Source organism: Carex rostrata, chromosome 4, assembly GCF_964058835.1.
Source record: "Carex rostrata chromosome 4, lpCarRost1.2, whole genome shotgun sequence".
Lineage (NCBI taxonomy): Eukaryota > Viridiplantae > Streptophyta > Magnoliopsida > Poales > Cyperaceae > Carex > Carex rostrata.
Window position 1 is genome coordinate 11,428,561 of NC_135921.1, and position 25,057 is coordinate 11,453,617.

At 34.7% G+C, this 25,057-nt stretch overlaps 3 protein-coding genes across 3 annotated transcripts in view; 2 read left to right on the top strand and 1 right to left on the bottom strand.

Moving 5' to 3' along the window:
* LOC144553361 (uncharacterized) overlaps positions 1 to 25,057 on the bottom strand; it is a 55,598-nt gene that overhangs the window by 19,726 nt on the left and 10,815 nt on the right. The window lies entirely within an intron of this gene.
* On the top strand, positions 3,212 to 9,484 carry LOC144553360 (protein Brevis radix-like 1). The gene is made up of 5 exons (XM_078301489.1): positions 3,212 to 3,543; positions 3,725 to 4,140; positions 7,957 to 8,095; positions 8,596 to 9,020; positions 9,159 to 9,484. Exons 1-5 carry the CDS (start codon positions 3,400 to 3,402, stop codon positions 9,235 to 9,237), a joined length of 1,203 nt encoding a protein of 400 aa, XP_078157615.1. The 5' UTR covers positions 3,212 to 3,399; the 3' UTR covers positions 9,238 to 9,484.
* Positions 18,441 to 24,472, top strand: LOC144553359 (phospholipid:diacylglycerol acyltransferase 1-like). Its single transcript, XM_078301488.1, has 7 exons — positions 18,441 to 18,989; positions 19,611 to 19,833; positions 20,923 to 21,206; positions 21,488 to 21,770; positions 22,533 to 22,798; positions 23,110 to 23,588; positions 24,232 to 24,472. The coding sequence occupies exons 1-6, from the start codon at positions 18,502 to 18,504 to the stop codon at positions 23,582 to 23,584; spliced, it is 2,019 nt and encodes a 672-aa protein (XP_078157614.1). The 5' UTR covers positions 18,441 to 18,501; the 3' UTR covers positions 23,585 to 23,588; positions 24,232 to 24,472.

The window sequence follows — 25,057 nt, forward strand, 5'->3', positions numbered from 1 at the left end:
GTAGAACTAGGGTATTCTTAAGTTCACCAAGTCTCTTGGTAGACTTGGTGAACTCAAGTCTAAAATCCATTAAATCAGCTTCAAATGACGAATCCAAACCGTTGAAACTCACTTATCTTATGAGTGATGCGTTTGAATGTGAAAATTTTAAACATTTGAATTAATTTAGTATGAAGTCAAAGCAGTCAAAATTAGAAGGTTCATAAATTAATTTTAATGTATTCATTTTTTGAATGTTTTTTTTACCACTTGACTCTATGCAAAATCAATTTCAAAATTAAAAATTTTTACATGCAGATGCATCACTCGTAAAGTAGATAGATTTCAACGGTTCAGATTCGTTATTTAAAATTAAAATCAATTCGATGGATTTTAGACTTGAGTCCACCAAGAAATTTATTGAACTTAAAAGCACCCTAGTTATACTCCAAATATTTAGCTAATTTGAATAATTTAATGGGGCTCAGTCGTTGAGATCGATTAGATAACGAGGATAATTAATAATACTAATTACAACAAACATGGCAACATTTTCACTTTAAAGTGGTGAAGTTAAGAAGGAAAGAAACGAATCAATCTCCTTGAATCAGCCACGTGTCTTGGGTTTAATGAAACAGACACGTGTCCGAGGTTCAGTCAAGTCAACCTGCGGGTACGCGTAGGCTCATTTGCGATACTGTGCGTGTACCGGTCGTAGCCGGTATCCTGTGTACGGTCGAGAAATTATTTGCTTGAAATGGGAAATGGAAATGGACCAATTGGTCAATACAGACCCCATCCCATCAATTAAGTTTCTAATATTGTCTTCTATTCCTAACCTGTTATTAACTGCAGGTTAATGGGAAGAAATGATCGAACGCTCCTATTTCAATACCCATAGAAGCTCCAGAAGTGAAGAAAATATAAAATGTTATGGTACAGTTATATATATCAGAGATTTCTTTTAAATTGTTTAGTGAATAATAAAATGAAACACAGTGAGCGTATTCACAAATTTACGACATTTTTTTAAAAATACAATCCATGTTAAAATTGGAGGTCAAACGATGATTTCATAGGAAAAGATAATTGCTAATAATTTCATATTTTTTTTCCAATATATTTATTTATTGATTGGTTACGGCATTGATAAGACATATATGCTTGGCTAACAATGGCAAATAATATTTGTATACTTATTAAATATTTTTCTTGGCACGAATAACATAAGCAGTATATCAAAACTTTAATTTAGATTTACAAAGTTGCAATAAATTTCAATAAGAAGGGTTAAATGCTTAATTTTTAGTGCCATTTTTGTATGTTCTTCACTCAAGTATTACAAATTTAAATAAACAAATAATTTAAAATGACACAACAGAAGTATTGATCACACACACTTAGGCCCTGTTCGGTTGCACCAGCAGGAATAGGAATGGGTACGGAAATCAAAAATTTTGAACTGAAAATTACTGTTCACGTGGGAAAAAAAAATTCAGTCTGAGTGAATTTTCATTTTCCCACGTGAACAGTAAACTTTAGTTTGCAGCCGAACAGGCCCTTATCAAGAATAACACATACATGTTGAAAATTGTAGATTTTAGAAAGGAAAAAAATATATATAAGAACAAAATGGTGAATCAAAGTATACAATAAAACATGAGAAAATCATCATTTTTAGAATCTTGAATTCACAATAATACCACATATTAAATTTGTTGAAACAGAATATTTAACCATGACATAAAATAAGATCGTTTATTCAAAATTCTAATTATATTGATATAATCAAGGTTTTAATAATGATTATCACTCCGTCGCTGTGAGGTTTGCTAAAAAAAATACAAAAAACTATTCTAAATAGCAACAATTAATTTTTAACATTAGTAAAGAAGTGAGGCTATGGTACTATTGACAGCGCATTTTGGTTCATACCATGAATCAATATCTCTATTTTTTTTAAAGTTCAAATCGGTGATCTAAACTGTTCAACTATACCGCTGCATAAGAAAATATACGTGTAAGTCACATTTTACATATTTTATATTTTATAATTTATGAATTATTTTTAAGATAGGTTGAACTATTTTGACATATCTAAATGTTTTAGATCAAGTGATTTCCTACTTATCTAGATAAATAATAAATAAATTCTAAAAAATATAAAATTTGATATACAGGTACATTTTTATATGGAGACAACATCGAACTTTTCAAATCGATTGTTTAAACTTTAAAAACAAAAAATATTAATTTATAGTATAAACCAATATGCGTTATGCATAAAACCATAGCCTTACTCTTAGTAAAGTAATATAGACCTAAAAATAAGAAAATATAAAACAAACTCGAACATATTAGTTTTCTCTTTGAAAATTACTTCCTAATAAATCAAAATAAAAAACTTCAATTGACTGTGAGGAATCAAAATGGTTGAAACTTGAAACTTAACGAGTGAATACTCAACTCTTATAAACATAAAAAAATACTCCAAAAAAAGAAAGTACAAACGAGGCGTAACAATTTATCACATAATAACAAAAGGATGGATTCACTTACAACATTTGTAAGTTACAACATCTTACAATAATTCAGTTTTGCGATTTCGAAAGTCCAAACAATCGATCTAAATCATTCAACATAATAAATACTTAAGTATTTTACAAAACTAATGTTTTTCATTAGTCTAGAATTGTCTAAAAATGTCAATTTTGTAAAATACTTAATAAATAGTAAAAAAATTAAAAAATATATAAAATTTTATCTCCAAGCATATTTTAATATAGATATCATGTTTAACGGTTTGGATCAACTGTTTGGCTTTTATAATCGCAAAATCGAGTTGTTATAAGATGTTCTAACTTATAAATGCTGTAAGTGAATCTCTCCTCTAATAACAAATACTCATAATTTTAATAAATTTGAGCTCAGAGTTAATTTTTTCTACCGATATATCTCTCTTGTTGACCTATTTTAATTAAAAAAAATTCTGTACCTTTTTAACTGTAAATAAATTAAAATTTCAATATGGACCGTGTCTTGAAGATTAAGATAAATCGATTGAAATAAATTCGTAGAATAGCGATAAAGCAATATATTTATGATTTATCGCATTATAATAAACAATGTCATTTGTAGCTACTAACACCTATTTAAAATACTAATTATTTAAGTATCAATCATACAATAAAAAGTTAGCACTAAAAATGTGTTGCTTTGCTTGCTTTCACCTGGACTTCAGATTCTGGAGCAAGATATCAGTTCTCCTATCCGACAGAGTGTTTAAAAGCTCTAGGAATCTCTAAGCGGCAGATTTGATGCAACTCGCCATTAATTAACCCCCCCACACACACTTCTTTCTCCTCTCTTAAATTCCTCTTCACATTCTCTCTCTCTCTCTCTCTTACTAGATCGGAAGCAATGCTCACGTGCATTGCTTGCTCGAAGCAACTAAACGGTGGTTCTCTCCACGAACGACCGGAAGAAGACGAATTTAACGCTGGCGGAGGCGGCGGCGCCACCACTCCTAGTACTAAACATGCTGTCAAGACCCTCACTGCTCAGGTTTTAATTCAATATTACCATACAATACCCGTCCCGTACGTAGCTCTCATTCCTCCCAAACTGGTTTTCAAGTAGTTGGAGATTCATTTTGGTAAAATTATCCGATACGGGTTCTCAGTACTTTCTCAATTCTTAATTTCTTAAATTGGTATTGATTTGACTGAGGAGTTATGTCGAACAGCTAAAGGACATGGCGGTAAAGGCCTCAGGCGCGTACCGGCACTGCAAACCGTGCACTGGTTCGACAAATCACGGGCGGTACTCCGAGTCAGAGCCAGCTGGGTCCGACAGGTTCTACCACTGTGCGTACAAACGAGCTGGTCCTGTGCCTGGGCTTGGTATTGGGTTTGCCAGTGCGAATTCGACTCCGAGACTGATCAGCGGGGCCCGTGGTAATTTGGGTTCTAGTGGGGAGGCAACTCCTGCATCGATGAGCGGCCGCACTGAGTCTGAGGCAGCAGCCCCTTCAGAACTGTTAGAGGAGGAGGAGGAAGAGGCCGAGGGGAAGGAATGGGTTGCGCAGGTGGAGCCTGGTGTTCTCATCACATTTGTTGCGCTGCCACGTGGCGGCAACGACCTTAGACGGATCCGCTTCAGGTAAAAATTTATTTATTTCTTTGTTTTTCTTGTGAATTTTAGATGCTTTGCTTGAAATTGTTGCTTTAAATTTTGTGCGAAAAGGATTTGAAAGTGATTAAGTGACCGTTAGTTGATTTAATTTTCGGGGAATTTGTGCGAAGCTAAAATGGGACAAAACGTTGTTTTTATCGGATTTGAACTCTTTTGCTTTAGCTTTGCTTGGTTTAGAAGCTTCTATCAAGTTCGAAAAAGAATTTCCAAAAAAGCAGTCAAAAAGCTAAGGGAAAGGGACGGGATGAAAAGAATAAAACAAAATAATGAAATTTATCCTTGTTATATACAAATACAACAGTAATTTTTAGAGATAAAACTCTTTTGTTTTTCCTGATTTCGTTGTTCATCGAGGAAGCTTTCTCGAAAAGGAAGGTTGATTGAGAATTTTGAGGAAATTTCGGGGATAAGTGAAAATTGATGTTCTGAATCTCAAGAGATTGTCCGCCAACTTGGTATTCTAAAATAGGAATTCTAGATCAGAGTTGATTCGCACGATCTTCTTCATAAATTCTGTTGATGTAGCACAGTAACATTTTATGTAGCGGGTAATTTATACTCAATATTTAAACCCGCCTCTGCCCCATGTGCGTCTCAGGAGATTCCGTGTCCTCTTTAAACTGGGTTGGCACGCAGTGCAGTAATGCACTCGGATTTTCAAGTTCTATTATTAAATAAGAATTTATTTTTCGTTCAAGCCCCTGTATTTAATCGGTTCTGCAAATTGTACTTGGTTTCTTAATTTTCGCTTGAACTCTTTACATTACCTTCCAAATTCTTATCATCTGTCATCTCTATTAATTTCCATGTGGTAGGGACCAAATATTATGGTTAGAGAACCCACAAATTTATAAGTGTCCATGTGGGATAATCCAGAGATCTCAAGGTACTTTGAATGTAATTTTGCTCCGCCACATGACCACGACGAATTTTTTTTTTTTTATCATCATTCCACCTCAGAATTAAACTCTGCACACTGCACCATGGAAATTTTTTATCTATAGAAATTATTAAATTCGTTCGTACGGAAACAAAAAGAGTTCTTGAATTTTAACAAATATAGAAAGATATGACTCAATGAGTCCGATTCAAATATATGGATCGATTCTTTTTTTTGAAAATCTTCACAGAAGCTGCGAAGTCGTGAGGGGGAATCGAACTCTCGACCTTTGGATACAACAATTCTAGGACTTTTTCCTAGCCAATTGTGCTACCTCCCCTTTCTCTATACGGATCGATTCAATGGTCTAGATCCATGAGTATATTTTATTTTGATAAGAAGATAGATGTTGAAGGAAAATTTTGGAATGTAAAGGCCACATAAAATCAGATAAAAAATAGATCGGTATCAATGGTGAAGATCCAAGATTTTTTTTTTTTTAAATTAGAAGGATTGGTCTCTACTGGATTTAAAAAAAAAAAGTCAGATTCATTTAGTATCAGATTAAATGTGGCATATAAATTTTTTTCTTTTTCACTGTTTAATATATATATATATATATATATTTGTGGATCTGAACTATTGAGACCGATTTATATATTTGGATTGAACTCATTTAGTCAGATCTTTCTAAATTTATTAAAAATGGGATACTCTTCTTTATGTTTCTGTAGGTACAAATTTAATAATTTCTATAGATAATTTTTTTTTCCTACACCATGCCTACCTCCACATCAGTCCACGTTGTCGTATCGCTACGATAAATCTGAACTGTGCAAAATTGTACTTAATTCCAGTTCTGCTCATACGTAGAAAATAGTATATAATTTAAAGTAGGCACAGACGCCGGTTCCTTTTTTGTTTTCATTTGAAATTGTAAATCTAAAGTGACGACAAAGTGAGCGCCTCCTCTTTTCTCCAAGAAACTGAGTAAAGAAAAACAATAAAAACAGAAGAGTCATTAAAGAGAATAGAAGTATAGAACTAGTGGCGACTTCTTTGATCTTTTTTTAATCCTTAGTTGGGCCCATAGACCCGGTTTCTAAGGTGCGCTAAATATTTTTTGGTATGTGAGCCCCTAGGCGTAGGTGCGCTGAATTAATTGTGAAAGCTGGTCATGTCATGTGGGGCCGACAGGTAGAAGTAGAAGTGTAGAACCCACTTGCAATGGGATAAAAAAGTACAAACAATTAAGCAGAGGCATTAATGAAACAACTGGGCAATTAATTGCTCCAGTGGTACTTTAATAGCTGTAGACAGCACCAGCCTTGGCCCTTGGGGTGTTAAAAACAACCGTTGAGCAATTTTGGATTGTAGCAGTCTCTCGGGGGCCATGATTGCTCTCATTTTTATAACATTCATATAATTAATATTTAAATATCTTGTATTATGTTATATAATATCAATTTTGTTTTCCTGGGTTTAGGACTGCACAAAAAATTCATAGTTCGTGATTCGATTTGAGTTTAATTTGAAAAGGTTCATAAAAAGTTTGATTCAAAATAGTTCGAAATTAATTCAAACTAAATTCAAACTGGACTTGGTTCGTTTGAAATAGGTTCGCAAACTATTTTAATTCGAAATTCAAACTGGACCTGATGACTTATGTTCGCCGATGACTTAAAAGTTAAAACCAAGGTTCTAAATAGCGTTTATCGCGTCATAGCGGAGAGCCTCCAAAAAAAGCTACAGCGAAAGCTATCCCAAATAGCGTTTTTTTTATTTTTATAAAAATTATATTATATATTTGTACTAAATATCAACATTATTTAGTCTCATAGAACAATAAATAATATCAAATTAATTAAAAAATTATAATATTCATATTGAACCAATACAAAGTTCAAATTGCGACTCAAAATATCTACAGTAATACTAATATCATAAACTATCGATCTTTGTCTATTTAAAATATCTTCAACATCATAACATAATTTATCTTTTTTCTATTTAAATTTCAAAATAACATAGAAATTGAAAAAAAAAAAAATCATACTTCTAGTAAAATAAACAGATGATCCTTGAAGAAATTCTTGTTAGTCCCTAAAATTTTTATAATTTAGCAATTATTTATTTGATTTATCATCAGTTAAAAAAAAACCAAGAGCAAAATGAAAAAATTATTATAGTGGACCTGAATTTAATATAATATAATATTCATCAAAATTAAACAATATCTTCACCATTTATTTATTTTAAAGCTCATATAAATTAAAAAAAAAAACAGCAAATGTTGCATAGCGGGCGCTATTTGCGCTATACGCTACGCGCTATAGCGGACCGCTATTACCGCTATAGCGTCCGTAGCTCAAATAGCTCGTTATTATGCATAGCTTAGCGTTTAGGGTCCAAAAACGCTATAGCGCGCTATTTAGAACACTGGTTAAAACATAAGACCGTCTAGCCATAAGTTATAATTTGTAAGTCGTAATCCTCGCTTTCAGTTCTAAAACCCTAGACGACTTTCACATCTCGTTTTCGGTGACTATAATCACTCTTCTTTGTCGTAAAAAAGTTCGTAAAAGATTCAAAATTGAGTTCGTAAAAAATTCGATTCGAAATTAATTCAAATTGAATTCAAACTGGGTAAGTTCGATTTGGTTCGATTCGTTTGCAACCCTACCTGGGTTCGTCACATTACCTTATTTTTTTTCTTTCTCATTTGGCCTTTGCCTTCATGCAAAAAGTACATTAGGCCAGTTCCTCTTATTTTTCCTTGTCGAAGAACTTTTTTTAGATGTTGAAATAATATTTAACTAATTGTCAGAGAATGAAACCATTTGATTTAGCATGACACATGTTTTACATTTTGGGAATAAAAAGTTATTTTGTTTTGGATGTAGCCGGGAGATATTTGACAAATGGCAAGCACAACGGTGGTGGGCCGAGAATTACGAGAAGGTGATGGAGTTGTACAACGTGCAGCGCTTCAACCGCAACTCCTCTGTTCCACTCCCCACCCCTCCCCGTTCTGAGGATGAGGTACAATTTATTTTGGAGTGAGGCTACGGTACTATGCATAGTGCAGATTAGGACCGTACTATGGATCAATGTCTCTATTTTAATATTTCAAACAGTCAGTCTCAACTGTTCAACGCAATCTCCGTATCAAAATGTAATGTGTTTGTAGACAAAATTTTACATTTTTTAGAATTTTTTTATTCTTTTTTAGATAGTTGGAAAATCACTTGATCTAAAGATTCTAGACCATTCAAAAATAGTGATTTTCTACCTACCTATTAAATAGTAAAAAAATTCTAAAAAAGTTTATTTTCATATGTTAGATCATGTGGAACCGTTTTGATTGAATATTTGGACTTTATTTTCAAATAAAGATATTGATTCATAGTACAAACTAATCTGTGTTGTGCATAGTACCATAGCTTCACTCATTCATTTCTAATAAAATCTACAATTCGTACACCTTCATGCCTTAAGTCTGTGTCATAATTAACCTTACTTTTTTTGTTTTCTTACAATAGAGCTCAAAAGAGGATAGTCCAGTGACGCCACCGCTAGGCAAGGAGCGGTTACCACGAAATTTCCACCACCGCCCTCCAATAGGTGGTGGTGGGATGGGATCATCATCATCTGACTCACTCGATCACCCCCATCAGCACAGGCGTGGGCCCCACAGTCACAACCGTGCAGTTCTGGCATGTACCCCTAAACTATCGAGCATCAGCGGCACAAAAACGGACGATGCATCGATGCGCACCACCAGCTCGTCACACGGTGAGGACGATGAGATGGAGACGGAGGCCGAAAGGTCTGACGACATGTCCGTTTCGGTTAGCAATGCCAGCGATCAGGAGAGAGAGTGGGTGGAGGAGGACGAGCCGGGGGTTTATATTACCATCAGAGCTCTTCCTGGTGGCGTTAGAGAGCTCAGGCGTGTTAGATTCAGGTTGGATTAGTATAAAAATTAACAATAAGAAAACAAAAAACCATGTTAATCGTAAAAAAAATGTTGCTATATCTCATATTTTTTTATGGTCATTTTTGAATAAATGAGTTATATCCTGACATGAATTTTTGGTTGCAGTCGAGAGAGGTTCACCGAGATGCATGCAAGGCTGTGGTGGGAAGAGAACCGCACGAGGATACATGATCAATACCTCTAGAAAATAAATTAAAACCTGTCTAGAAAAAAATTGCTTCCATTTTGGTGCCGGTTTGTGTTCTTATTTTCTTCTTGTTTTTCTTGTCCCGAAAGAGGGGGTCTTCAAAGACCTTGCGATTCTCGTTTGGGCAACAGTTGATGTACATTGGTAGCTAAAACTTGAGCAGTGATCTCATTTTTCATGTAGGTTTCTCCAGTGTGGTGGTGATTTCTATATAAAAAGATAGTTAATAAAGATTAATTAGATTGCCTTTTCGTTTCTCATTGGTGTTGTTGACCCTCAACATTTCATTACTCCTGTCTAAAGACTAAAGGTATTGCATGCTTGAATTTATAATTATATATATTTTTATACATTTCATTTTTCAAGAATAAATTTGAGCCCTACGGTGTTCTCTGTAGGCCGTTGGATTGCTCCCTCTCCGTGCTTCAACTTGGGGAAAATTTTTAAAATCTTACTGTAAAATGTGTCTTAAGGTTAAAGATTTTACCAGTGCAGTTTTGAGTTCTGTTTTGATTCTATAGTGCGCGTGCTGCATAAAGTCAAAACTGCTCTTTTAAAATCGTAACTGAAGCAGCTTAATAATTACATCTTTGACATTCGTTGCTTTGCTTAAAAGGAACCCCATCTGAACAACTGTGATTGTTGACTATCATAAAAAATCGTTCATGTCCCAGGGCAGGTCCACAAAATAATTTTCCCTTCTTTTTCTGGACTATATGATCAAAACTTAATGTTACAATTAAAATATAATCAAAACTTAATGTTACAGATGACAATAATTTCTGGACTATATAATAAAAAAAAAAGTTAGTTACATCATATTAGATAACGAGTGTTTTTCAAAGCATTCAATTATAAACAAATAAACATAACACTGGAGAAGTATATTTATCCTGTGAATACAAATTTGATAATCATTGCTTAATTGTAAGGATAGGAGTCTAGTGATTGTTTCTATTGTGCACATATTTGTCTTATTCTTTTTTGTGGACTAAATTGTATCACTTCCTTATGCACGGCTGATAAGGCACTGAATCAAAACCGAATTGGGAACTGAACCAACTGGATCAGGATAGTCACCGCTCAAAGGAATGTACAATTGAGAAGACACTGAATTAAACCGGATAAGAACTGAATCAACCAGATCAAGAACTAAATTAACCAGATGAAGACAGTCATCTCTCAGATGGAGATCCTTCAAGGGTAGAAATAGAAACGTTTATTAGAGCAAAAGGGGGAGATAAGAAGAAGCGAGCCACAAGCAAACAACTAACACAAAACAACAACAGGCATATAATGTAAGTATATGTACAACTTGTTCCACCTACTCTTTCATTAGTAAAGAGATGAATAAGAGCACAAAAAAAGAGAAGAAGAAAAAACAAACTACTTGTATTGGAGAAAAAAAAAACCCCGCAATGGCAAGAGAGACGAGATAGTGCCGAAGTGAAGAGCGGTAGCCATATCCACACCGAAAGCGATAGCCATATCTACTAGACGAAAGCACATGTTCAAACGGATTGAAACTTCTGAACGACAACAACAAAAGTCTAAGGTACGTTTGGATGTACTCTAGAATAGCTAGAATAGCCACTATTTGAGAATAATAGATGAGAATAGTGATTTTTGGAAAAGTGTGAGAATAGTGTTGATGTGGTACTATTCGGAATAGCGAAAATGTTGTTTAGATTGAACATTTAGAATAGCGATGGAGGGATTGATCATTTGAGAGAGCACCAATTGTTATTTCGACTTTTTATAGGAATAGTGGAATAGCACTATTCTCGCTGTTCCGAATAGCAATTGAGTATGTTTGAATGGATCGAAACAACGCTATTCTCGCTATTCTCAGTACATCCAAACATATCAAATAGCATATCCCTCTCAATTTAGAACACCTTATTTGATTAAACAGCCCAGTTCGGTTCTTATGAACAGTCCAAATCAAACATCATTTCGTATTAGAATTTAGAAGGCCTCTTTCAGATAGAACAGTCCTCTTTTAGATTCTGTTTTATTTAAGTAGGACGCGTTACCAGAGCCTGCATACGGTCCAGTTAGATTTCCGGCCTGCTAGCCCAATAAGTTTTAATCGATTTCACAAATAATTGGTTTTACAATTTATCGACAAGCAAGAAATGAATTTCTACTTTTTACAAATTGTTTGGAATCCCAAAATTTCTGGAATGCACAAAGGTTGTAGAAGAATTTGATCAACCAGATCAGTGGTCAATACCTCTCTTATGTGTTCTTCGTTCTTTTTGCCTTTTTCTCTTCTTCTAGAAAGAAAAACTATCTTCATTTTTTATTCAAACCCGTAGGGAAAGAAGCATCTCGGGCAGACGGCAGAAGGAGACAGCATAAACAAGAAAATTAGAGAGATATGTTTAAAAGGACATGAATGTAATGTTTTCTAGGATTTTGTATCGCAACAATTCAACAAACTTGAAAATTAGAACATGTTTGGCGTACTTGAGATAGATGTGAATTAGATGGAATTGTAATTCCAACCAGCTGTTTATAACATACTCATTTGAGTGAGTCTATGGTACTATGCATATCACGGGTTGTTACCGTGCTACGGCTCTATATTCGAGTTTTCAAATCCTAACGGTTGATCCGAACCGTTCATCTTGTTCTCCATATTAATATGTGTTTGGAGACCAAATTTTACATTTTTTGAAATTTTTTTACTATTTTTTTAGATATTTAGAAAATCACTTGATCTGAAAATTCTGGACCATCCAAAAACAGTGATTTTCAATAAATCTAAAAAAATAGTAAAAAAATTTCAAAAAATGTAAAATTTGGTCTCCAAACACATATTAATATGGAGAACAAGATGAACGGTTCGGATCGACCGTTAGGATTTGAAAACTCAAATATAGAGCCGTAGTACGGTAACAAATCGTAATATGCATAGTACCATAGACCCACTCTACTCATTTTGTTCTCAAATTTTCTCATAGATTATTCTTAATCCTTCCCACGACAGTACAATTTTTTTATTTCAAAAAAAGAGAATCGGAATCGGACCTAATTATTTTTTTCCCAATCTCTATGTCTCCTCTCACATCTCTCTTCATTGTTTGCACCTTTTTCTCCTCTATTTTTGCTAAAAAAAGCTTTTCCCGTAGACACTCTCTTCTCTCCCATTTTGTTTTCAAATTTGAGTTATTCTTAATCCTTTCCACGACAGTGTAATTTCTAAAATAAAAGAGAACCGGACACTCATTGCATCATCACGTGCGTGCCCGTGCTCATGAGTTACCATCCTCATAAAATCTCATTTTGTGTACGTAATCCTGTGGCAAATAAATAGATCCTTGGAGTGTGTTTGCTCGCGTGGGAAGAACAAAATTTAGTTTTTATTTTTCTCACGTGAACAGTAAAAAACAATTCAAATTTTCATTAATTTTATGCCTACACCCATTCCCATCAGTGGGCCGAACAGGGCCTTAGAGAGACATATTTAAATATCTTGAACATTGTGCCATGCAACAAATAAAAAACATTAGCATTTAATAGCATAATTAGTTTAAATTTTACTTGGAGAACTTTTTTGATATGAAAGATGGAGGTCTGGCATACTAACTTTCTTCAAACTTCTATTGATGGTTAAAATGCACTCTCATTTTTGTGCTCCTAATGCACACCTTTTTCTCGTATTTTCATTTTCAAAGTTCAAATAGTTGATTCAAACTTTCTAACGTGTTCTTCATATTAAAATGTGCTTGGAGACAAAATTTTTAACTATTTTTTCAGAATTTTTGAAAATCATCACTTTGCTGAATTTTTTATTATTGTTTAGTTTAATAAAAAAATTTCAAAAAATCTAAAATTTGGTCTCCAAGCACATTTTAATATGAAGAACACGTTAGAAGATTCGAATCGACTATTTGAATTTTGAAAATGAAGATATAAGGGGAGGGTGCACGTTAGGAGCACAAAAAGAGGGTGCATTTGAACCCTCCTCTTATATCATAGAGAATTTGTTTTCTTTATGAGTTTTAAACTCATGACTTCTCACATGAGAGCCGTGTGTCTTTACCACTAAATCAAATGCTAGTTCTTTAGTCGGAGAACTTAGAATATCGTTGAATTAATGAGTGATTTTTGTTTGAATTTCAACCGCTGAATAATTCAATAGTCGAAGCCATACATCCCATTAGATTATTCATTGATCCTCCTATGAAGCGAGATATGATGAAAACTATAGTATAGAATTTAATTTTTAATTTTTGTAATGGTACCAATATCGGACTCAAAAGTGAGTGCATCGTCAACCAAGGCTTGTAACCATTTTCTACACAAGCGTTTGTATTCACATTTTGTATATCAATGAAATCTGAGTTTGAATCAATTACAAAATATCTTAGTCTATCTTCTATTATGGTATCAAAGCTCTGTGCCAACGCAATGATAACTAACTCCCCTATCATTCCAATGAATATCTAGTCCAATTATTCAGATTATATTATAATTTGATTAATTTCTTTTAAAAAATATTTAATTTGAGCTTTTCGATTTTTATGAAAAGGTCTATATATATGCAAATTATGACATATTAATGTTATTACTTCTATGAAAGTGGATATAAAATCATATAGTACAAACCGGATTTCTTTTTAAAAAAAAAAACAGAACTAAATTTAAATATGTTAACAAAACAAGCACGTTGGATTTGATTTTTATAAAAAACAGCTCCACCGATCATGTGGATCGGTGGAGATAATTTAATATGCAGGCAGTAAGTATGGTGGAACAAATGTATTTCTGCCTCCACTGATCCGTTGTTTTTCATAAAAATCAAATTCAGCATGCTTGTTTCATTGAAATACTTAAATTTGATGCTATTTTTTTTTTAAAAATCTACAAACTGTATGACGTACTAAAAAAAGTCGGAATGAAATCCGTTGCTATTCTCTTTCCGTGAACAGTAACCCTGCTATCCCTGCTTTTCCGAATCCAACCGTTCAATTTTTTTCGAGAACGAATTTCAAAGCAAATTTTTTCAAAACTTTTATGTGCACACATCTCAAAACAATTCAATGACTGGATTTGAAAAAACAGATATAGCAGAAACACTGTCCATGTACGAGAATAACAACAGATTTTGATCCAAAAAAGTCACTTGTAGAGTTTAACATCTTCCGTGTTAGAATTCATTATGTTTTTTTTTTAATTTGTATGAAATCGAATTGAATGAATAAAAGTTAACTCAATAATTTTTACTGTAGCGAAATTTCAATAAGGAACCAAAACTTGAAACATTTTTTTTACTCTAGTAGTTGATGTACTAAATTACAACACCAATTAATACTTTAACATCGTTTGTTAAAAAATAATAAATTCAACATACGCATAATCATAAGATATTTAATAATCACAAAAGAAAATTAAAAGATTTGTGTGTACACGACAAGGGAAAGACACACCTGTTGTGCTTCATTTGTTCGTCATTCATAAAAGATATCCTCCATGAAAAAAAAAACACACACACACACACACACATCTTTTATTTTTCCGAAGTTCTGCAGCAAACAACTGGTAATATAATACGAAATGTATATTTCGCTTGATTGTAACCCGTATGTAAATAGTAGGATTTATTGGGCTTGGCAGTAAGCAAATATCGAGTTAATTATTACCAATTAAATTTAAAAGTAAGCACATGTATGAAGAAAAGGCTATGAGAAGGTAAAAAAATAAGATGCTAGTTGTGAATGTTCCACAGGTGATTTCTTAAAAAAAAAAAAAAATTAAAATAATTAAAATTTTGTTCCTCTCCTTTTTTTTATATATAGAAAGGTAGAGGTTTAGTTTAAACTTTAATTTTAATGTTTATAAAAGATTTTTCATTCTGGTTTCGAACTCATGACCTCCTACATATAAGGTGTTGTCTTTTTCCACGAGACTAAAAGCTGATTCTCATTTCCTTCCTTGTAGATTTAGTTGTTATATAGTATGATGCAATTTTATTGACGGGAGATGAAGCCCGTGAGAATTTTAGAGGTGGATCGAGAAAGGGGAGGTAACATAGTTGGCTACGAAAAATACTAAAATTGTTAGTTTCCGCAGATTTGAGTGTTCGATTCCCTCTCACGACTTCACAACCTCTGTGATAATTTTCAGAAAAAAGAAGAAAATTTTAGAGGTGAAGATTTTGACATACTAGTTTTTAATTCATATAGTGCACAAAATAAAATAAATATATTTTGTCAAATTATTTACTCAATTTCTATCATTAGATGCGATAGAGAGAATAATTGAACAAACAATTATTAACGACTACAGGTAAATTTTCACAATACCAATTAAAAAGTGCAAGATGAAAGGATTTAGATGAAACTGGACATGTTTAAGCCAATCAGGACTGGAGGGATTTCTAGTGTTTTGAGAGTCGGTGGCGCCACCCTCCGCCTCCGCCCCGCCGCTCCTCGCCCCGCCTCCGCCCCACTGCCCCTCCTCTCCTCTGCTGCTTCTCTTACTCATTCTCTTCTCTGTCTTCGCTGCTCCCGCCACTCGACCTCAAATAGCGACCCGAGGGTTTGAGTGTCGATCGTCCCTCTCGGCTCCTCCGCCCTGCCCTCCTCCGCTGTCCGGTTCACCTCGTTGCACTCTTGCTAAGCAGATGCTTCCGTCTAACGGATCTAGTCACTGCTCGTCGCTCCGTTAAACCGCTCTTCGCTTCGTCTCGACTCCGAATTCGGATGGGCTATAAATTCACTCCACTTCTACCGCAATATCTACTATATCTATGTATAAATAAGGTACATTTAGGATTAATGATGATGAAAATGATGATGATGTGTTGACCCCTTTCCTCCTCCCTTTTTGTTTTTTCTTCCTTCCTATCTCCTTTTTCGATGTTTTTCTTTTAATAATTCAGGTACAAACCTTATCTGAGCACAAAGGCTCTTCTGAATACCCCTACCTTGATTTGATCAAGCACTAATTTGTGCCAACGACAAGAAAGTATGCAGGCTCACAATCTACCAATCTGAGTACAAACACAGAAATCCTGAAGGCTCAATATATACCTATTGATCTGAGCGTAGAAACTCCTGATTCTGCTTTTATTTTCTGATTTTTCTTGTCTATTTTTGTAAAGGGGTTCAATTGTAATATTTTATGTACTGGTACAAATGTTACATGTATTGGTACAAAACTATGTAATTGGTTTGGCCTGATTAATAGAAATACCGCCTACGAGCTTTCAATCAAAAAAAAAAAAAAACATGATCTCCATATTTGACATGGATTTAGAATTTTAGATGCTTTATCTTTCGGAATCAGATCTCCTGCCTCTGGGGTACAGGAAATTCCTGCCCCCAGAGTCACTGCGGGGTGGGCCCGGTTACTATTAAAGGGTTTAGGATTAAAATGGTTTTGAGTTTAAATCTGCAGTGACTCTGGAGGCATGAATTTTCTGCCCCAGGGGGGCATACGATTTGGTTCCTTATCTATTCGGTCGGCATCAGTCTAGCATCTCTGTTCTGTTGGCTTTGAGGTTTAACTGTTTTAGATTTTCTACTAGCTTCCTAACAGGAGCGGAATTAAAAAAACAAAATAAGGTAGAATAAATTTTTAATAACAGTATATGGTTGTATAATTATTTTAGACAAAAGTATATTTTTATTTTTTTTTACAAAAATTTAAAAAAATGATAAAAGAAATATATTTTGATAAAAAATTTGGACCACATATAAACAAATACCTTTCCTTAATCTTATATTGTATATTTTTGGTTAAAAATAATATAAACAAAGATGACGCATTTATTCCTTCTCCAAAACAATGACCACACAATACATTTATTATTTTATGATTTTAGAATTTAACTTCATAAAGTAATGTTTGATCATGTGGACTGACTGTCTCCAAATAATGAAATTTAAAAATAATCAAGGATTTAAGTATAGAGAATATGGATTCATGTCCCCCATTAAATGACCCCAAAAGTTATAATTTGTGCTTTTATTAAATCGTTATGTTATATTGATATTAATAAAAATAGTGCAATTTCTCACTATTTTGAATATTATTGTTCCTTTTGGATTGAAAAGCATCTTAATGAATTGCTGTGGACCATAATTGCAACTAACAAGAAAGAAACAAAGTACGGAGCATTCAAGAAAGTTGTATGGTAACAAACCTTTTAGAAATTCAGTGCCATAATATCAAACCATTCTGATTGAACTCACCAATGCCATAATCTGGAGGAATTGAGATCCGCTGAAATCCAAACTGGATTTCAGGAACCAGAAATTCCCCTGTCTATCTCTCTCCTCTCTCTTCTTTCTCTCTCTTAAAAGATAGACAGGGGAACTGGATTTCAGCAGATTTGGACTCTAACCTGAAACGTTTCATCTTGATCGGACGGCATTGATCCCCCGTTCGAACAAATCAGAGGACTCTGGATCCTGAAGTAACTCAAATTTTGAGTTTGGACTCGAATCGTCTGATCAAAATCCGGACCAATTCGGTAGAAGTTAGAATTTACAAGGTCCCTTTAATAATCGTGTATATTTTAATCGAATGGTGTGAATCCAAACTAAAAATCTGAGTTACTTTAGGAGATTCGAATTCAAATCGGAGAGGATGCACGACTGAATATCTTTGCGGTACCAAATAGAATAAGTCCCAGCTAAACCAAAAATAGTTCAAGCCTATTTGAATGAGCAGGGTTCTAATGCCTCATGCCTTTCATATCTCATCATACATCATATTTTATATTTTCGTTTTCAAAGTCTAAATTGTCGATTCGAACTATTTAACATGATATCTATATTAAAATATAGTTAGAGATGAAATTTTATATTTTTTAGAATTTTGTTACTATTTTTTAAGATGGGTAGGAAATTATTGTTTTTTGAACGGTTTAAAGACTAATTTTGTATCAATTTTAAAAAATAGTAAAATTTTTTAATTTACATATATATTTAAATATAAATGTCATATTGAATGATTAGAATTAACAATTAAAATTTTTAAAATAAAAATATAAAATACAAAGTACGATGGAGCAGGAAAAGTACGAGACCCTCCTCTATGGGCACATGACTGAATGTGTGATCTGAAATCCTGATTTCATTGAATGTGAACAGATGTTTTAAACCAACGAATGGGTCCCACTTGTCATAAAGTTTGACGGGTACCAGGACCCACAGTAACCCCCTCAACGCGCTCGATACATTTAGATCCACATCTTTCAACTGGCGCCCATTCTCTCTTCTCTCCGCTTCTCTTCCTCTCACCATGTCGGAGCTCCGAAAGCGAAAACCCACCGCTTCCACCCCCTCCGCATCCGCCCATCGGCCGCCTCCCGTACCCTCCGACTCCGAGTCAATCGTATCCGAATCCGAACCCGTACCCGAACCCGCATCCAAGGCCAAAACCAAACAAAAGCCCGGTAAAACCCAACAGACCGGCGCGAAGAAATGGTCTTGCGTCGACAGCTGCTGTTGGCTGATCGGCATCATCTGCTCTGTCTGGTGGGTCCTACTCTTCTCCTACAAAGCCATGCCAGCTTCCATTCCACAGTACGTGACTGAGGCTATATCGGGTCCCATGCCCGACCCACCTGGTGTCAAGTTACAGAAAGAGGGTTTGAAGGCAAAGCACCCGGTTGTGTTTGTGCCCGGTATCGTTACAGGCGGGCTTGAATTGTGGGAGGGGCATCAATGTGCCGAAGGATTGTTTAGAAAGCGGCTGTGGGGAGGTACCTTTGGTGAGGTCTACAAAAGGTATCTCATTTTTTTTTTTTAAATTTTTGTTGGTTTTATTTTTCTGAGTATTATTGTTTGTAGTTGAATTAGTAGAAAATATAAATTAGGATGTCTGTGATAGTGAATAGAGAGAAAAGAGACGTGGCCAAATGGGATTGACTGTTTAAGAAAGTATTGAGCTTCTTTTTTCTGCCTTACTATGAAATTAATTCGAAATTATGTTACACTAAATGAAGTTCGGAAAAAAAATTTGGGGTTATGTTATTAGGAAATTCATTAGGATTTGAAAACATATAAAGGGAACAGAATAGTAACAATCCTTTCCTGCCTGATATGTTTCTATTGATCTTAATTAAAAATAAAGTATCTGTCAAATATACCCTACTATATTATAATTAGGTTTGAGAAGGGCCCACATGAGAGTGAGAAAGGAAGGGGTAACAGTTAGCAACGCACCTAGCTCAATTGACTAAGCATTGTCTTCTGTGTGGGAGGTCATGTAGGTCATGTGTTAAACCTAGTGCCTTCACTGGAGTTCAATTGAGGGTCTCGACTCTCTCTCGTGCTCAAAAAAAAGAAAAAAAAGAAAAAGAAACAAAGTGTGTTGATTTAATCATTTAATAATAATGTCATTCACAGGCCACTATGCTGGGTTGAGCATATGTCAATGGACAATGAAACTGGGTTGGACCCACCAGGCATAAGGGTCCGACCCGTGACAGGTCTCGTGGCAGCGGATTATTTCGCTCCAGGATACTTTGTATGGGCAGTATTGATCGCCAACTTGGCTCGAATTGGCTATGAGGAAAAGAATATGTACATGGCCGCTTACGATTGGAGAATTTCTTTCCAAAATACCGAGGTATTACATTTTTAATTATGTACCTTTGAAATGAAAGTAAAGTCTACCAAAAGGAGTTTGACCTTTGAGAGGAGAAATCTCTACTCTGAATTTTTTTGCAGAGAAATCCCTTTACCGAGAAGAAGCTTCAAAAGTGATCTGGTCTTTTCGTATTTGCAAAATGAGTCTCTATATTATTGATGGCATTCAAATCAGAACATAGTTTTTAACAAAAGTTAAGTAGCACATCAATGTCGTAGGAAGTATAAAATAGTTACAAAAGTAATAAAACCAGAATAATTTTTGAAGATTCATTATATATCACAAGTAAGAATGATACATTATCAGAATTCTATAGGTTATATATTGGAAAAAATGATATTTATCATTTATAGTTCCGATTTATTCTCATTCATTGCATTGTTCTTAAGCACATTAGTTATGAACAAGTGTGACCTCTTAGAAAGTTAGCCATCAGTGTGTATTATTTGCTGAATTTCTTGGACACTACCGGGGACTTTTGCAAATACTGAAAGTGTTACCATTTTTTAAAATTTCCGAGTAATGCAGGTGCTCTTTATAATCTTTAATTTTTGCATTTACACTTTATTTCTTTAAGTATACCTTGAAGTTGCAAAGAAAATATTGTCACTTTCCACAAGTGAGGCCATGGTATTATGCATAGCCCGGATTGGTCCGTACTATGGATCAATATCTTCATTTTATAGTGCAAAAAATTGATCTGAACCGTTTAACGTGATCCTCATATGAAAATGTACGTGTAGATCAAATTTTACATTTTTTAGAATTTTTTAGATAGGTAGAAAATCACTTGATCTAAAAATTCTAGACTATTTAAAAGTAGCGATTTTCTACGTATTTAAAAGATAGTAAAAAAATTCTAAAAAATTTAAAATTTACTATGCAGGTATTCATACCATATGGAGATAATGTTGAACGTTACATATCATCTATTTGAACTTTGAAAACAAAGATATTGATCCATAGCACGGACCAATCAGTGCTATGCCTAGTACCATAGCCTCCAATATATTCACTTTCCTTCAAGGACATGAAACAAAGTTTTCAATTTGGGTTTATTCCAAACAGGTAAGAGACCAAACACTAAGCAGAATAAAGAGCAACATAGAGCTGATGGTAGCCACGAATGGTGGGAATAAGGTGGTGGTTATTCCACACTCGATGGGTGTTCTTTATTTCTTGCATTTCATGAAGTGGGTTGAGGCGCCCGTGCCAATGGGGGGTGGCGGTGGGCCAGACTGGTGTGCCAAGCACATTAAGTCAGTGATAAATATAGGCGGGCCCTTCTTAGGTGTACCTAAGGCTGTTTCTGGTCTTTTCTCAGCTGAGGCCAAAGATGTTGCTGTCGCCAGGTAAAACACTTTGTTTTTGTCTTTGTTCGCTCTTACTTTGTTTGTGTGTGTGTGTGTTTGTGGGTGAAATTGCAAATTATTACTTTTAATTTGATTAACTTGTTTCATTAATGGTTTTTACAAACATGTGAGTTATTATACAAATTATGTATTTTTATTTTCACAGGGCTTAGAAAGACGCTCAGTATATAGGTAAACATTGCCAAGCTTCAATGTGACATTCATTTTCCAGTAATACTGATGTTGTATACATATTTTTCTTTATTGTATCTGTGTATAAGAGGGATTGCACCAGGATTGCTCGACTCTGATTTTTTGGGCCAGACAACGCTGCGGCATGTGATGCGCATGACACGAACATGGGACTCGACCATGTCAATGATCCCAAGAGGAGGAGATACCATTTGGGGCGCATTGGATTGGTCACCTGAAGAAGGTTCCGTGTGTCCTCCTGGCAAGGAAGACAGCGACCGATCGATAGGCATCAATTATGGAAGGATGATTTCTTTTGGGAAGGACGTTGCTGACGCTCCTGTCTCTGACATCGATCAAATTGATTTTCACGTAAGCTATGTTACATATATCGGTATTCTATGTTCGAGTTTGCATATGAAAACAGCCGTTCCTGTCTCTGGCAACAGGAGCGGATCTATTGCTTGGCATGGGGGTGCTTTGCCACCCTCATAATTTTAAATTTTTTAATCATGTATATTGAAATTTAATTGAATTTCTTTTATTTAGAAGGGCTTATATATGTGGTTCAGTCAGCCCCCCTCATAAATTGCTAATTATGTGTTTGTTGCATAGTGGTTAGAATTTCATTTTGTGATTGTGGAGACTTGGGTTCAAATTCTGACTATTATGCATTCAACGTTTCAGCCCACCAATGTAAATTTTCTAGTTCCACCCCTGTATGGCAATTAAGATGATTCACAAAAGTAAGGTTGCAGCTTTAAACCCTAATATCTCAAAAAGTAGTTTGATCAAGTCTAAAAAGTGTAGCAGTCATTTTAGTTTCTAATTTGGTTTTTAACTTAATAAAAATTGAAGAATAGAAGTTGGGTGTCGATGATACAGAGCAACAAGTATCAGGGGCGGATTCATGTATTGGATAGGGGTGGCTTTGCCACCCCTATAGAATAAAAATTAGCAATTTGGTCCTTTAAAGTTTGTAATTTTTACAAGTATTTATACCTTTTAGTTCCATTGTAAAATAAAATTACACTACAATAATAAACTTATTCAGCCCTTCAATCTTAATTTTCTAGTTTCACCCCTGACTAGTATGATGCATTCAACTCATGCAATGAATTTTCCTTGGCACAGGATGCAGAGAAGGGCTACAACATAGCGAATTCAAATGGGTCGTGTGGTGATACCTGGACGGAGTATCATGAGATGGGGTGGATAGGTATCAAGGCAGTTGCAGACTACAAGGTGTACACAATGGGGTCCATTGTTGACCTCCTTTCCTTCGTAGCTCCAAAAATGATGCAACGTGGGAATGCCCATTTCTCCTATGGTATTGCTGATGACCTCGATGACCCAAAGTATAAACACTATAAATATTGGTCTAACCCCTTGGAAACAAAGTATGTTTTTTTCTTTTTTAAAATGATTTAATAGTATAGAGGGATAACATCAGCTGAATTCCAATAATTTTCCTTTAGATGTGATAAGCACTATGTAATGCATTCTTATTCTGAGTTGCAACAAAATAAGAATGGCGGTCCGATATGGAAATTTAATTATTGCTAAGCAGTTAAAGCAACAAGTTCAGAGACTATTTCTTTTTGTTGCCTGTTCTGGTACCTGTCACATAAACCCTAGTTATTTCTAGTTGCCAAATATACAGTAATTGAATATTATCAGTCTACATATTCTTCAATTTTGCCTCTTGTAGGTTACCAAATGCGCCAGAAATGGAGATATTCTCTTTGTACGGGGTCGGCCTCCCGACCGAGCGTGCATATGTGTACAAACTCGCCCAATCAGCTGGGTGCTACATTCCTTTCCAGATAGATACTTCAGTAAATAACGGTACCTGTTTGAAAGATGGTGTGTACCTGGTTAATGGAGATGAAACTGTGCCGGTACTGAGCGCTGGGTTCATGTGTGCCAAAGGTTGGCGTGGCAAGACTCGGTTCAACCCTACTGGCATGAAAAACTATATTAGAGAGTATGTTCATGCGCCCCCGGCTAACCTTCTGGAAGGGAGGGGCACACAAAGTGGGGCCCACGTGGATATAATGGGAAATTTTGCATTGATCGAGGATGTTCTAAGAATAGCTGCAGGTGCCAAAGGGGATGAGATCGGTGGTGACCAGGTGCATTCGGATATATTCAAATGGGCTGAAAAGATAAAATTGAAGCTATGATTAGGTACACTGAATTTTTACTTGGTAATACACTAGGATTGATATTTTTGGCTGGTAGGTATCAGTACTGTTTTCACTATATATGTACGGATAACGTACATGGTACTGGTGTTTTGGTCAGGGGCAGAAATAGAAAATTTAGGGGGGGGGGGGTCTGAAATGGAAAATGAAATATGTGAAAAAACATAAAACATGGTCATTGGGTGGGATTTCAACCTAAGTTCTCCACAACCACTAAATGAAATCCTAACCACTAGGCTACAAGCACACATTTAGCATTTCATGAGGGGCTGAACTAAATAAAAACTATAAGAAATATGAAAATTAAATAAATCTCAATATACATGATTAAAATTTTTGAAATCATGGAAGTGGATAAGCATCCCTGATTTTGGCTAATTGTCTTTTAAGGTTATTCATTTCTTGGTGTTGTTTGAAATCTATCAGACTATGACAGCCCTAGTTAAAAAACAAAAGAGAAAAAGACAACAAAACAATTGCGCCAGCCATTGCTCAATGCGGTTTAATTTAAAACATTAGCAAAATTAGGTGCCAGAATCTTTGGTCTACTTGTTACTTATTCCCAGCAACTGGAAACGCAATTCTAACGTAATATATAATTGATTATTTTGAATTTATGTATATAGATAGCAATTATGTCACTGGCTTGCCACTCCAAAAGCTTCTGGTTTTCAACTACTGAGCGTGGAACAATATTTATGCTTGTCTATTTTTTTTTCCGATAGATAAATTCATTTTTTTTTGGAGGCCTTGCAATTTAATGTAAATTCATACGTTTGTAACCCTTTAGGCATCATCAAGATATAGTCAATCAAAAGTAGATATTCTGATTTACGTCACTGACCTTATGATTTTAGCATTTTTTTTTTTAAATGATGCTATGGAGTTCTTGTTTTTCTTACATTGGATAATTAGATTGTCATTTTCTTTGTATACAGATATAGACGGGACTGAATTTTCATTTGAATATGTACTGGGGCATTATGTCATCAAATCCTGCTTATCGGTGGTTAAACTGTTAATCAATGCACCTTTAACTAGTTCATCAATCAAATCGTATGAAAATTATCCAAAAAACATGAGATCAATTATGATAAACACAATATCAGGGAATTATCTGTTGGAAATGTTGCTGTTACGTTAGTTAATGTCACAGTTCATGCCCAAATATCATCAAACTAATTATATGATAACTAGAAATAACATTTTCTTCTCCCTGACCCGATTTTTTTTAATTAAGTTCTCAAAAATACAGATTTGCACATTTAGTCAACTTCTGAGAAAATACAGCCTGTTCTGATTCAGAGAGTAACCAGATTGTAGCATACATAATCAAATGTAATAGTGTAATACAGGTGATCAGTATAACAGGTACAGGGTCACACAAATTCACCTGGTTTAATTAAAATGATAAACCCAATGAAGTTCAATTAAGCATTAACTAGCCGTTCG